Source organism: Anastrepha ludens, chromosome 3 (genome assembly GCF_028408465.1).
Source record: "Anastrepha ludens isolate Willacy chromosome 3, idAnaLude1.1, whole genome shotgun sequence".
Classification (NCBI taxonomy): domain Eukaryota; kingdom Metazoa; phylum Arthropoda; class Insecta; order Diptera; family Tephritidae; genus Anastrepha; species Anastrepha ludens.
In genome coordinates this window covers 109,440,149-109,453,423 of record NC_071499.1, presented here as the reverse complement: position 1 = coordinate 109,453,423, position 13,275 = coordinate 109,440,149, and the positions used below count along the sequence as shown (strand labels likewise).

Below are 13,275 nucleotides of genomic sequence, written 5' to 3'. Positions count from 1 at the left end.
ATATTTTTTTTTTTACTTTTAATTTATCCTTGTTTAAAGACGTCGAAATATTATAACATAAAATTTTAATGAAACTGAAAAATGACAAAGATTTATTACAAAATTTGTATTTACACAAACTTTCCCTACAGTAAAAATGCGTTTAAAAAGATGTGAGCAATTTATTTGATTTTGTTAAATTTTATGCATAGCCAACTTTCAGGCACCTCAAATATTTCGGCAGGATTTGATGAGTAGGTTTGCTTGTATGGCACATGCCATGTGTCCTGCACTTGATGCGTGCAAAGCAAATGGCGCGTTGGTTCCTGCAATTAAACAAGTTAGCGTACGTATAATAAAACGTAATCCAGCTAAATTTATATAATTTCTTTATTATTCTTTATAATTATTATTATTTAATTTTCATGCCCGTGGGTTCGAACCGGGTACTGTTGAGCCATAGTACCTACCAACCTGTTTCTACTAATGAACTTAACATGCTGATGCTGAAAAAGCTGGGTTTATTAGGAGTAGAATATCTCGCAAAGGTCTTCAACTTGTCGTTGGCCACTCTCATAGTTCCTGACAAGTGGAAAGCAGGAAGAGTGGTCCCACTACTGAAACCTGAGAAACCCGCCAACCAAAGGGAGTCATATCCTCCGACTAATCTGCTTTCCCCAGTAGTGAAAACACTTGAGGCCTTGCTGCTCCCATTCTATGCGAAACAGCTGATACCAGCTACACATCAGCATGGCTTCCACAGAGTGCACAACACCACCACTGCACTCATCGCCATAAACACACAGGTCAACTGCGTGCTTAATCAAAACCGCTCCTGCGAGAGGACTGTTATAGTAGCGTGGGACTTGTCGATACAGCCAGTCACACCACGCTACTAGACAGGGCTAGTGTACTGGGGCGGCAGCCCTTGGTCGGGAATAAAAACCCGAGTCATTCCGGTAACGTAGAACCGGCTGCCATGGGAATGAACAACTACCTCACCGACCTTTCTCGCTTTTTCACTGCGAGGAATCTCCAACTTTCCCCCACTAAGTCCACGGCGACCCTTTTCACCACCTGGACAAAGGAGGTCAAGCTGTCCCTTAAGGTAAAAGTCGACGACACACCAATTCCGACTGTGAATAACCCCAAAATTTTGGGTGTAACCTTTGACAGCTTGCTCTCCTTCTCTGCGCACACAACCGCAATTGCCACTAAAGTCCAAAATCGCAACAAGGTCCTCAAATCGCTGGCCGGCAGCACTTGGGGCAAGGACAAAGAACTGTTGCTTTCGACATTTAAGGCAATTGGCCGGCCGGTTCTAAACTATGCTGCGCCTGTCTGGTCGCCTGGTACTAGTGATTCGCAGTGGATAAAGCTTCAGACATGTCAGAATACCGCCATTCGGACAGCGACCGGGTGCCTCCTGATGTCACCCATACAACACCTGCACAACGAGGCACAAATGCTCCCAGTCGCGGAGCACAACAAACTGCTCAGCAAGCAGTTCCTGCTGGGGTGTTACCGCAGGTTTCACCCCTGCAGACACCTGCTTGAGCCTGAGCCGCCTCCCAGGCACGTCAGGAGACACCTCCTCGACTACGCTGACGAACTCCAGGACAAAACTGACCGAGACCTACTGGACCGGACAGTATTCAGACAGTCAATAAACGACATTCACCGGGAGTCCGTTACCACCTTCATGAACTCCCGTCCCGTGAATGCCGTAATCGGAGTCCAACCACCACCCATTGCAGATGAAGAGCTCCAGCTTCCCCGTGAGACTCGTGTAACATTGGCACAATTACGTTCTGGATATTGTAGCAGGTTAAACTCCTACTTATCCAGAATTGACCCCGACATACCAAACACATGTCCGGCATGTGAAGGTACCCCGCACGACACTAACCACCTCTTCACATGCCCCCTTAATCAGACTCATCTAACCCCCCTCTCCCTCTGGACCCAACCCGTCGAAACAGCATGTTTCCTGGGCCTACCCCTAGATGAGCTAGACGAAGACGACAGATGATATACCTACACTGACAGGGCTAACTATGCTGTTAAAACAACAACAACAACATGATAGATGATGAACAGTCGACCTTCTCGACGGTCATCTTTTGAGATCAAAGGTCAATACAGAGGAGAGTAAAGCAAGTTGTACCGCAGTTTAGTGGCCTTTCACACTTGCTTTTCAATTTCTAGATCTCGAAGCTCTCCTAATCACCAAAAGGCGTTTCATTGGTCTCCCATGCTGACGACCATTCGATAATAGCGTCGGGCAACGACATCGATGGCTCGTGTTTCAAAGTGAATGTTTATTTCGCCAGCCTTTCTCGCTTTTTCACTGCCAGGAATCTTCAACTCACCACCACTAATGCATGGCGATCCTCTTTACCACCTGAACGAAACAGGTCAATCTACAGCTAAAAGTCGGTGACACGCCAATATATGTATATATATGAATAAAAAAAAAAAATAATTGGCGCATACACCTCTGTTAGGTGTTTGGCCGAGCTCCTCCTCCTATTTGTGGTGTGCGTCTTGATGTTGTTCCACAAATGGAAGGACCTACAGTTTTAAGCCGTCTCCGAACGGCAGACATTTTTTATGAGGAGCTTTTTCATGGCAGAAATACACTCGGAGGTTTGCCATTACCTTTCGAGGGGCGACCGCTATTACAAAAAAAACTTTTTCTTAATTTTGGTGTTTCACCGAGATTCGAATCTACGCCAATACCGGACAGATATATATGCAGACGTTAAACGATATTCAATGGGAGAATCTCACCACTTTCTTAAACTTCCGGCCCCCGAATGCCGTTATCGGAGACCTATTACCACCCATTGCAGATGAAGAGTTTCAGCTGTCTCGTGAGACCTGCGTAACTTTGGCTCAATTACGGTCTGAATATTGTAGTAGGTTAAACTCCTACTTATCTAGCATCTACCCCGACATACTCAATATATGTCCGGCATGTGAAGGCACCCGCACGATATTAACCACCTTTTCACATGCCCTCTTAAACTCCTTTCACTCAACCAAACACACTCCCTCTGGAACCAACTTGTTGAAACAGCACGTTTCATGAGCCTACTGTTAGATGAGTCGGCTATGCCGCTCGTTATTTCATTTTAATTACCTTTATAATTACTTTTCCATTGTCGGTTTGTGTAATTAACGCATACTGATGTTCTTGTTGCCAGCGTCGGAAAATTTTGCTCAACTCGCTTCCGAGCAAAAATGCATGCGAGCGCATTAGATCGCGCGAGAAAAAGTCAGTTGATTGACCACTTTTTAAGGTAGCATACAAAAGAAAAGGATCATCCTGGGAACTAAATTTGTTTTTAATTATTTTAAATTAAATATGTAAGTCAAATCGATATTACTCACAGATTGTTTGTCAGAAACATACTAGCATTTTTCCGTATATAAAATATTGCATCTTTTGGCCAGCTATTCATATGCTTTCGACCCAGAACAAGCACATGTTTGCCTTGGTTCCTAAAGTGTTTGACCACATTAGCTAGCTAAAGAAACAATAATAAATACCAAACATTACACGATAACGAAAAACTTACCAATGCAGCTAAAAATTTTGGTGATTTTTTTGCGCCCATGGAATAAGCTACATTGAGTCCATCGATGACACAATCATATGGCGCCGTTTGCGTGACGTAGCGCTTGAAACGTTCCACTTCTTCAGGCGTTGATTTCTGGAAGATATCGCTGCGTATAAGAACTTTATTTAAGAAGGAATTGCTGAGATTGGCATACTCTGCATCGCTAGTAGCGATCTCCCTCATGCTCAGGTTACAATGGCTACATTTGCCTTGTTTGTTTAATTGAGAGGGTTTGACTGTATGTAGCGTGGCATTTAAATTTTGTGCTATATATTGTGCCACTTTTGCTGTTATAATCAGCTCATATTTCTCCAAAAACGATAAGAACTTTTCATATTCGTATTGAAAATTTTTTGCATCATTAGCTATATACTGCAAGTATGCTAAATAAGATTCACATTTGGGTTCTTTGCGTTGCGTCACAGTTTCTTCAAGCAAATCCCAGCCAGTTTCTAAATCACCTTTACTAAAAGCCTTTACCGTTAGTTCAGTATATGCGTTGATACTCGGCGTACACGTTAGTCTTATCATACTCAGTAATTCTATTCCTGTGCGCCACTCTTTTGTGCTTACTAATCCATAAATTAAATTTTCACATGTTGTGGCATCTAAGATTTCATAACGCTCTCGTAATTTGGAATATATTTCTAAAATACATTGCTGTTCTTCCACAGTCAGTGCTGTGTCACTTCCACCTCTTGCATGATACGCAGCATTGTAAATCTTCAGTAGACGCCCTATTGTCGCTCTATTTGGTTCTAAACCGCATCCGCGTAAATAATGTACGTAGTTTTTAGCCAGCGCCAGTTTTTCCGCCCCGTCACATAACCCCATTATTATAGCATCTACATTGCTGGTGCTTATGTGTTTATATTTGGAAATTAAATCGTTTCGCAATTCTTCCCATTCACTGGGATTCAGCTCGCTTCGTTGCTGAAACAATTGTGTTTTTAGGGTTTGCAGATGATCAGTGTGTGGAATACTCAACTGCGGCCGCTTGTAAGCGCTGGATTTCCTAGCTGCATCGTTTACTTTTTGTAGAGCCGTTGAAGATCGCAGCAAATTTGCGCTTTGACGATATATTTTAAAGCAAAACATTTTAGGATTAAGTAAATGAAAACAAGAATATTGCACTAATCCATTCCATACAGATTTCTATGTAAAGAGCGCGAATACTTCAACAGCTGATAGGCACTGACAAGTCATAAACCCAGCATACTGTAATATGTATACTAATTTATAATCATCATTTATAATTGCCCTACTCCTGTACGCGATAATTTGTGCCAATTACTACTAACTAAAATGTTTTGTCATGAATAAGGGGAGTTTAAGTGAACAAATATTGTTTTCATATTTTGCTCAACATTTTTTAATCTGTGTTATATTTTATCTAGGATAAATAAAAGAAATGAAAAATAAAAATAAACGAACAAAAAAACATGCCATGAAAGCTTGTTAGTTTCACGTTTTTGTACTTTTTTATAAGGAATGTGGTAAATCGAATCAACGATTATTTGTGGAAATATTGAGAAAAGTAAGCATGAAAATCAAAATGTTTTGAATCGAAATTTTAATATAGATCAATAACATTTTTTTTTAGTTCGAATTCGGAAGGCGCAACCATGTACTCTATCATCCTTGCCATGTCCTCAACAGGTAATAATTCAATTGAACTAATCTTTTTTACGGAAATGCAACAAGTGGGAATGATGTGATTGTGACTTCGAATCGAGAACTTGATCCATATTGGTTATAGAAATTGGCTACTGTTTTCGTGACGGTACAATTTTGTAATAGATTTTTATACAATTCGACAATGTAAACCGAATTTTCGGGTACAAATTATCGAAGCACTGAGTATATTGCATTCCTAAGCTAAATCACTGAATTATACATATGAAAAATTGGCAAAGTGAACAATGTGGAAATGAATGTTATAGGTATAGGATAGAACCACCATGTAAAGAATACAAAAGAAAGCTCCACTTTATTTTTGGTGATTTTTGTAGTTGGGTGAGATCAGTACTGAAAATAAACAAATCTTTAGGCGCCGCCTTCTATTCGCTATCTCTATGCCCGGTAATATGACGCAAAATTGGCATGTGAATTGTTGGGCTGATGGCTAGGAATAGATTGAGCTATCGACTTTTATTATTCGAACTTACGGCTCATCCTTAGTAAAACGGTCAGCTGAGATTTAACTAGCGTCAACAAAATTTACAACAATAAACATCAAAAAGTTTTTACGAAAATAATCAAGAAAGATATTTGTGGACATTGTGCATGAATCTAAAGTTTTTTTGTTTGTAAATTTTCCCTCGTCTAAAAAGGATTAAAGATCATTTGGTTTGATGAGTTTATGCTCAGAAGAAATTGTTTCTAATATGTTTGAAAGGGACTTAATAAAAGCCGTTCGGCAATATCCTTGCCTTTATGATAGAAACAATAAGACTTCTGAAAAGACAAAGCTAATACTTAAGAAATGTTGGAATAATGTAGCTACCGAAACGGGGGAGACTGGTAAATATTTGCTGTCTAAATGCACAAAATAAATAACATACGCACGTAAATAAATAATTTTTTTTTGACTGTTCAGTGGAAAAATGCCAGACCCGTTGGAGATCACTTCGTGACCGATATGTAAAAGAATGCAGAAACTATATTGATCGAAACCAACTAACAGTTTGGCAGTATATGAACGATTTAGAGTTTCTTCGTGATTTTATTGAATCGCGGTGTGTTTGCATAAACATATAAGTTTTTAAGCTGAGATTAATTTTATGACATTTCAGGGGGCCTTGCAAAAAAAAATATGCTTCTTGTCCCGCAAGATCGAGCGACATGATAAAAATACAGAAGGAAGAACCCGAGCCAGGAAACTTTTCCAATACTGACCGTACCGACTCGGAAGAAGAAGCTTGCAATTCGTCGCTAAAAAGATCTTGTTATGATAGCATAGATTATGAATCGGAAGACGACGAAACTACTGACGATGTCACTGAACCGAAAAGGCCTTTTATTGAAGCGCTCGAGGAATCTCCAATAAACGAGCCCCGAATTAGTCAATCATATCAAAATCCATTACCATCAAGAACACGGTCAAGAGACGCCCAGGGAAAGTTTGATTTATTGGTTGGAACGTTGAATGAGTATATTAAAAGTCGCATTACGGAAAGACAGAAAAACAATAACCAACATTTCTTTGGTCTACTAGATACATACCTTTCAAAATTGCCAGAAAATGAGCAAGATAAATTAAAAGCTGACATTTTAATTATGGTTATGAATAAAACTAGAGAAGATTAAATAATAATAAAATTTAATAACAATAAATATTCTATAAGTTTAATATTAATATAATAACCAAGCTCATTTCATATTTAGTTTTGTAAACACTGAATCCATACCGCGCATGACACCGGCAATTACTGGGAGTAGCTGGTTTTAGTTTTACTGCGAAAAATATGTGAGTGAAAATAAATTTAACTGACAATTCGTTTACATTTTTGTGCATAAATAACCAGACAAATAACGGTTTTTATTGAGATAAAGTGCGTTATTATTAATTGTGTATATACGAAACCCGAATAAAGGCTGTAGTGCTTATAGGTTTTCAAATGATTCAAGAATTTTAAAGCAGTGATGATATCTCTGCCGGCGAAGCGTAAGATTCAAGTGCTTGACCCGATTTACACGAGGAGACATCTGGAAGGGAGACACTGGAAATTATCTTTTCATGTCTCATTCGCGGCCACACGGGCAAAATTGTTTTCGGCAACATTTTGACATTTAATGCTTTAGCATCGTCTGGTTCGGATGTATTTTCGCACGCGCTTACATGTAAAGCGGAAAACATTCGTCAACAATTTCTTAAATATATGAATGAAAAATGCAAACTGGTTAAATAATAAATAATTTGTTGATTTTTATTTAAATATTGTTGTACTTGAATAAAAAAAATTAAATTAAAAATAGTTCATACATAAATAATTAACTTAAAATTAACTTGAGTATCTAGAAATGGGGGGAAAATTAGAATCCAACATAAACATGCCCCATAATATATTTTAAATTATAGCTACTTTACTAGCAAAAATATCGTGCATTTCCCAAGCAGTGTTCGGATGTTTGTCATCTTTGTTATCTTCCGTTTGCTTGAAAACCAACACATAACTCAGAACCTTCTCCCACAAAAGAAGAAAACAAATGAAGCAACTGTCAAAAATTGCTTTAAGATTGGAAATACGAATAAGAAGAGCAAAGCGTGTCGCCAGTACAGGAGACAAATTCCCTTCTCTCTTCCGCGGCCGTCCGAACAAAGTGTTTCCCTTCCAGATGTCTCCTCGTGTAAATGGGCACCTTGGCAAAAATTGGGTTAGTATCTAAAAATAAACATTTCAAATCGTTTGGAAACAAAAACGATTGATCTGACAGAAACTTCGTTAGAGGAGCATATCGAAGGCGGGAAGAGTATAAAAGGCAAAGAGAGTGAGATAATTTGTAGAAAAATATGCAAATGGATCGACACAAAAAAATGCGTTCCCACGACAGTCGGTTCTATGTGACCGGAACGACCAGGATTTATATGGGCCAAGGACGGACTGTCACTTCAGCAGCATTCCGAGTATATGTATGGGGATTGCTTATATTTCTACAACAACACAAAAGAAATGGAAGCGTATGTGGGCACACTAAACAAGTTTTAAGTTTAAAAGCCGGATTTGGAAACAAAGTTTCATAAGCAGAAATCTTGCATTCTATAAATTATTGGATAAATATATGCCGCAGGAAAATTTCTGAAGACAAATAAGCCACGATAAACGCAAAAAAATTAACGATGGTATTTAGAACTTACCACATGTTGTTTAACCTTAAATATTCCATTTTCTTAATGTATTATCAATTTTAAAGAAATACTCAACTTCTTTAAATTATTTAAAAAAAAAATCCATTTTATATTTCTGCTACACCATTATTGCGACTGAATAACAATAAACATATAATTAACAACGTTGGTGGGCAAGGCGTTCTTAAAGCTTCTACAACTACTTGAAATCACACACATTAAACAACTCCAACAAAGTTAATAACAATAGTTTGCGCCTGAAATATCCCCATAACCAAACCATAGTCGCATTTTTGCTATGAAACTTAAAAGTGGTGAAGATCACAAACTGTTTTATATCTTTTTAAATGTTTTATGCGACATGAAGTATCACGCAATCAGCATGAATGCTTGTTTCCGAACTAGGCCCCTGAATGTGCCTGCCTCACTAGCTATCAGCTCATCGTAACGCCCCTCCTCTACAACACTGCCATTTTCTAAAACGGCGATTTTATCTGCATTGCGTATCGTGCTTAGTCTGTGCGCTATTGTAAGTACTGTGCGCCCTTTAGATACCTGCTCAATGGCATTCTGGACTAGTTCTTCGGACACAGAATCCAAGGCACTCGTTGCTTCGTCAAGTATTAATATCGCGGGATTCTATATGAAACAAATTATTGTATAAATTTTTGCCTTTTTAATGATGATTTACGATTTTGCTACCTTTATAAGAGCTCTGGCTATGGCTACACGTTGCCTTTGACCACCACTCAGCATCATACCGCGTTGACCAACTAGCGTATTGAGACCATTTGGTAATTGTGAAGAAAATTCGTCCACATGTGCTTTCCGTATGGCATCGTTAAATGTTGCTTCGCTAATTGTAGTGCCAGGATTCAGACCATAAAGTATGTTTTCACGTATGGTGCCAGAGAAGAGTGTGGGCTCCTATAGAAAATTAAAGAATTTTTATTTTTAAATTATATGCCTTTTTTGAGGTTTACCTGATGAACCGCACCGATGTAACTTCGCAACCAAACCGGATTTAATTCTCTCAGATCAGCGTTATCTAATAGCACTCTCCCTTGTATAGGATCATATAGGCGCAACAACAATGTCGCAATTGTGGTTTTCCCTGATCCACTTCGCCCCACAATCGCCGTTGTCTCTCCAGGCAGAAGTGTTAGGTTAAAATTGTTCAAAATTATGCTTTCTGCACGAGCCGGAAAACTGAATTGTACTTTTTCAAATTTAATTTCACCACGTGGAGGTAGCTGCGGCTTTAAGCCCGTGTGTAGTGGGATTGCATATTGGCGGTCGAGTATTTCCCAGACGCGTTGTGCTGCTCCCACACCCTTATTTAATTCCGTATAAAAATTAGAGAGGCCATTTATGGATATGGCTGAATATGCAGCATACAGTATGAACGAAGTTAGTGATCCTATAGTGAGTGCATCGCTTATAACCAATGTGCCTCCATAATAGAGGACAGAAATTATTATCACGTTGCCAGAAAAGCCAGTCTACATAGTAAATATCGTTGAATTATGCCAAATATGTAAATGTGTAGAAATTTCGCTACTAACCAAACCAAAGAATATGGAACGTGCTTGTACTTCTTTGTAACCAAGATTTAATGCATCGGTAAGGAGTCGATCGTAAGATTTGCTCTCTTCGATCTCTTTACAAAACGCTTTAACAGTTCTTACATTACCCAAACGTTCTTCAGCTGATTTCGATATATCGGCAAATTTGTCCAAAAGTCTTCGAGTAATGTTGCGAACATAGCGACCATACACAATAGCCATACCAGCCACACATGGTACAACACATGTGCTAACTAGTGCCAAGCTTGGCGACGTATATATCTATGGATATTTTCATATATTACACAATACGTAAAATACTTTTTTACAGTAGTATGCAACTCTAATAATATGGAAAGCAATCAATGATTTTCGAAAACAACTCTACATAATAGAGGGGCCTTAGTAGATAGATCAAAGAGGAGTTATTACAACGACCTAACTTAATTTTTCTTACCATCATTGAAGTGCCGGCTATAATCATTACTGCCGAACGCAGTCCATCTGATAAATTTTGGCTTAGCGAGTTGCCTATCATATAGGTATCATTCACTAAGCGATTTAGCAGCTCACCAGTACCTTTCGTGTCGAACCAACCACTTTCCTGCAAAAGCATTCGTCGATATACCCTGGATCGTAAGTCTTTCACAATACGCAAAGCTGTGAATACAAAAGTAGGTCTTTTATTGCTATGAAAACTAAATACGATTTTATTTGCTTACATGCGCTATTAAACAGGTAAACTCTGAGATAATTTGCTAAGCCACCGAGTACAAAGATGCCAAAGAGAATTATTGAAAAATTCTTCAACTTATTCATGGTGTCCACATTCGTTTCTTTCTTGTCGAATATTATGTCTAATATCTTACCCAAGGCAAAAGGTACACTCATTGTGATGGCTGAAGAGATTACCAAACAACCCATTGCGCCTGTAAAATATCGCTATTGAATCCTTTTTAATCATAACTTTTTCTGAAGCATGTTTACACACCAGCAAGCACCAATTTTTCTGATCTTGCCAAGCTAATAAGCCGTACCACATCCTTTCTATGTAACTTCACTTTGGCCGGCTTTTCAGTTTTCTGGGCTGTGTTGCTTATATTACTACGGTATCTTGCAAATCGTAGACTTACATTACCACGAACTGTTGGAAAATTAAAGATAAGCTGTCCAAATAATTGTTTTTGCGACGAACGCAAAGCTTGTACTGTGTTAAAGCCTCTGTTGATTGGAGCGGGTCGCAGAAAACCGACCAACGGTTGCCGCAAACTATTGTGACTTTTCAGACGCGTGAAAGTGCCTCTAAAGCAGGCACAATGTATAATCATTTTGTTAAACTTAACATTTAATTTATGAAATTAAAAATTTGTATGCGACACGTATAACATTCGATGGTAAATCTAAAAGAAACACATCACAATAGGAACAGCTGTTTATGAAATGTACAAGATTGTCACGAGTAGAATATTTCATACGTGTGAACTACTATCGATAATAGAGGAGTTCGATATATTGCCTAATAATCACGCAAATCGTTCACGTGTTGATACTGTGTAATTTGATATCGTTTGGTAGTTATCGTTTAGATTGGGATTTTGTAACACGACTGCAAGACGAAAGAGATACGATTATCGTTAGAAAAAGAAGCAAGCTTCTTGGTGATCGTCAAGATTGAGAATGCAGCTAAAAAGTGTAAGTGAACTGAAAATTTTATATATTTTGTCCATATTTAATTTTTTTCTGCTTTGCGTGCGTAAAAAACTACAAGCGCGTAATTTTTCTTATTTACAGGTCGAGAATTTTATTAAAATTAGAGTGAAATGCATTTGTTCTGATAATTTTTCGTTATTTTAAATGAAAAATCTCCTAAACACTGCCAAATAAACTAACGAATTTTTGAAACAGTTTTTGCAGTTCCCCATTTACAAAAATACAAGGTAAATCTACTAAAAGTGGTATCGGTAAATCAGCTCATTTGCTTTTTTTCCTTTGCCGTGTCCATGTGGCTGTCAGCACAGAATGAAACAAGGCGAATTCCCTTTTTTATTTTTTACTTTGCCAATACTTTGCTTTGACAATCAAACGTACATAAAATTATTGTTGGTCTATTGCCACCACCTTTAATGAATGCGCGCTGCAAAAATATTAAAAATAAACAGAAATCGTTGAAAATGTTTAAAAAATTTGCTCGCCAACATCCTTCTAGTTGAGTTCAAAATGATCGGGACGATTGTAGTTATCATACGTAAATATAAAATTATGCTTGCGTTTACCTTTGCTTCGGACACACTGCAATGGTTCGGTAGCTTAAATTTGAGTTTTATTAGGGGCTCCACGCAGAGTATTCCTTCACCAACCCTTCCGTTGAACTTCGAGCCGCCCCTGCCTCTAAATGTGCCTACCGCTCCCTATTACCTTAAGAATATGAAGAAAATTCGATGGTACAAACTCAAAATGTGTTGTTTTACTTCTTTTTTGAATTAAATTTGTTTAATTTTTCGCATTTATTTTGTGCTTGCACTGAAGTATCAAATTTCTTTCGTTATTTGTAAATTTCGACAGGTAATGGAAAAAGATTTTGTATGCAGATTTTAGTGTTCTACTGTAGGTATGTCTGCAAATTGTTCCATAACTTTGATTGACCTTTTTTTATGCCCTATATTTCCAGTGAGGCGGCCGCCGTAGCCGAATGGGTTGGTGCGTGACTACCATTCGCAATTCACAGGGAGAACGTCGGTTCGAATCCCGGTGAAACACCAAAATTAAGGAAAAAAAACATTTTTCTAATAGCGGTCGCCCCTCGGCAGGCAATGGCAAACCTCCGAGTGTATTTCTGCCATGAAAAAGCTCCTCATAAAAATATCTGCCGTTCGGAGTCGGCTTAAAACTGTAGGTCCCTCCATTTGTGGAACAACATCAAGACGCACACTACAAATAGGAGGAGGAGCTCGGGCAAACACCCAAGAAGGGTGTACGCGCCAATTATATATATATACAATATATTTCCAGTGAAATCAACGACAAACACGTTTTTTTTGTTATACGTTTTCATTTTATTCGAATGATTTCATTTTATGCATCATTACTAAGTACTTATTATTATGTGCATATGCGAATATTGTGATTTGGTTAATACATATGTATGCATGTAAAATTGGTAAAGTTTTTCTTACATGGATTTATATAATCGTACGCTAAATTAATAATTTAAGAAAAAAGTCTAAATAAATTTATTCAAGTTAATAGATATATATAA

At 38.1% G+C, this 13,275-nt stretch overlaps 3 protein-coding genes across 4 annotated transcripts; 1 reads left to right on the top strand and 2 right to left on the bottom strand.

Annotated features, from left to right (window-relative positions):
- Positions 1–63: 63 nt before the first annotated feature.
- Positions 64–4,806, bottom strand: LOC128858752 (mitochondrial ribonuclease P catalytic subunit). The gene is made up of 4 exons (XM_054095244.1): positions 3,564–4,806; positions 3,376–3,512; positions 3,125–3,317; positions 64–305 (listed from the first exon to the last, which is right to left on the bottom strand). Exons 1-4 carry the CDS (start codon positions 4,701–4,703, stop codon positions 162–164), a joined length of 1,614 nt encoding a protein of 537 aa, XP_053951219.1. The 5' UTR covers positions 4,704–4,806; the 3' UTR covers positions 64–161.
- Positions 4,807–5,775: 969 nt separating this feature from the next.
- Positions 5,776–7,229, top strand: LOC128858750 (uncharacterized). 2 transcript variants are annotated; one of them, XM_054095241.1, is made up of 4 exons: positions 5,776–6,128; positions 6,205–6,343; positions 6,401–6,757; positions 6,823–6,909. In XM_054095241.1, the coding sequence occupies exons 1-4, from the start codon at positions 5,960–5,962 to the stop codon at positions 6,851–6,853; spliced, it is 696 nt and encodes a 231-aa protein (XP_053951216.1). In that variant the 5' UTR covers positions 5,776–5,959; the 3' UTR covers positions 6,854–6,909. The 2 variants fall into 2 exon arrangements, with proteins under 2 accessions (XP_053951216.1, XP_053951215.1); XM_054095240.1 differs by having other exon boundaries at positions 6,401–7,229.
- A 1,318-nt stretch (positions 7,230–8,547) lies between these two features.
- Positions 8,548–11,453, bottom strand: LOC128858748 (ATP-binding cassette sub-family B member 10, mitochondrial). The gene is made up of 7 exons (XM_054095239.1): positions 11,011–11,453; positions 10,742–10,948; positions 10,477–10,679; positions 10,020–10,301; positions 9,438–9,956; positions 9,157–9,381; positions 8,548–9,093 (listed from the first exon to the last, which is right to left on the bottom strand). Exons 1-7 carry the CDS (start codon positions 11,345–11,347, stop codon positions 8,824–8,826), a joined length of 2,043 nt encoding a protein of 680 aa, XP_053951214.1. The 5' UTR covers positions 11,348–11,453; the 3' UTR covers positions 8,548–8,823.
- Between the last annotated feature and the right edge of the window lie 1,822 nt (positions 11,454–13,275).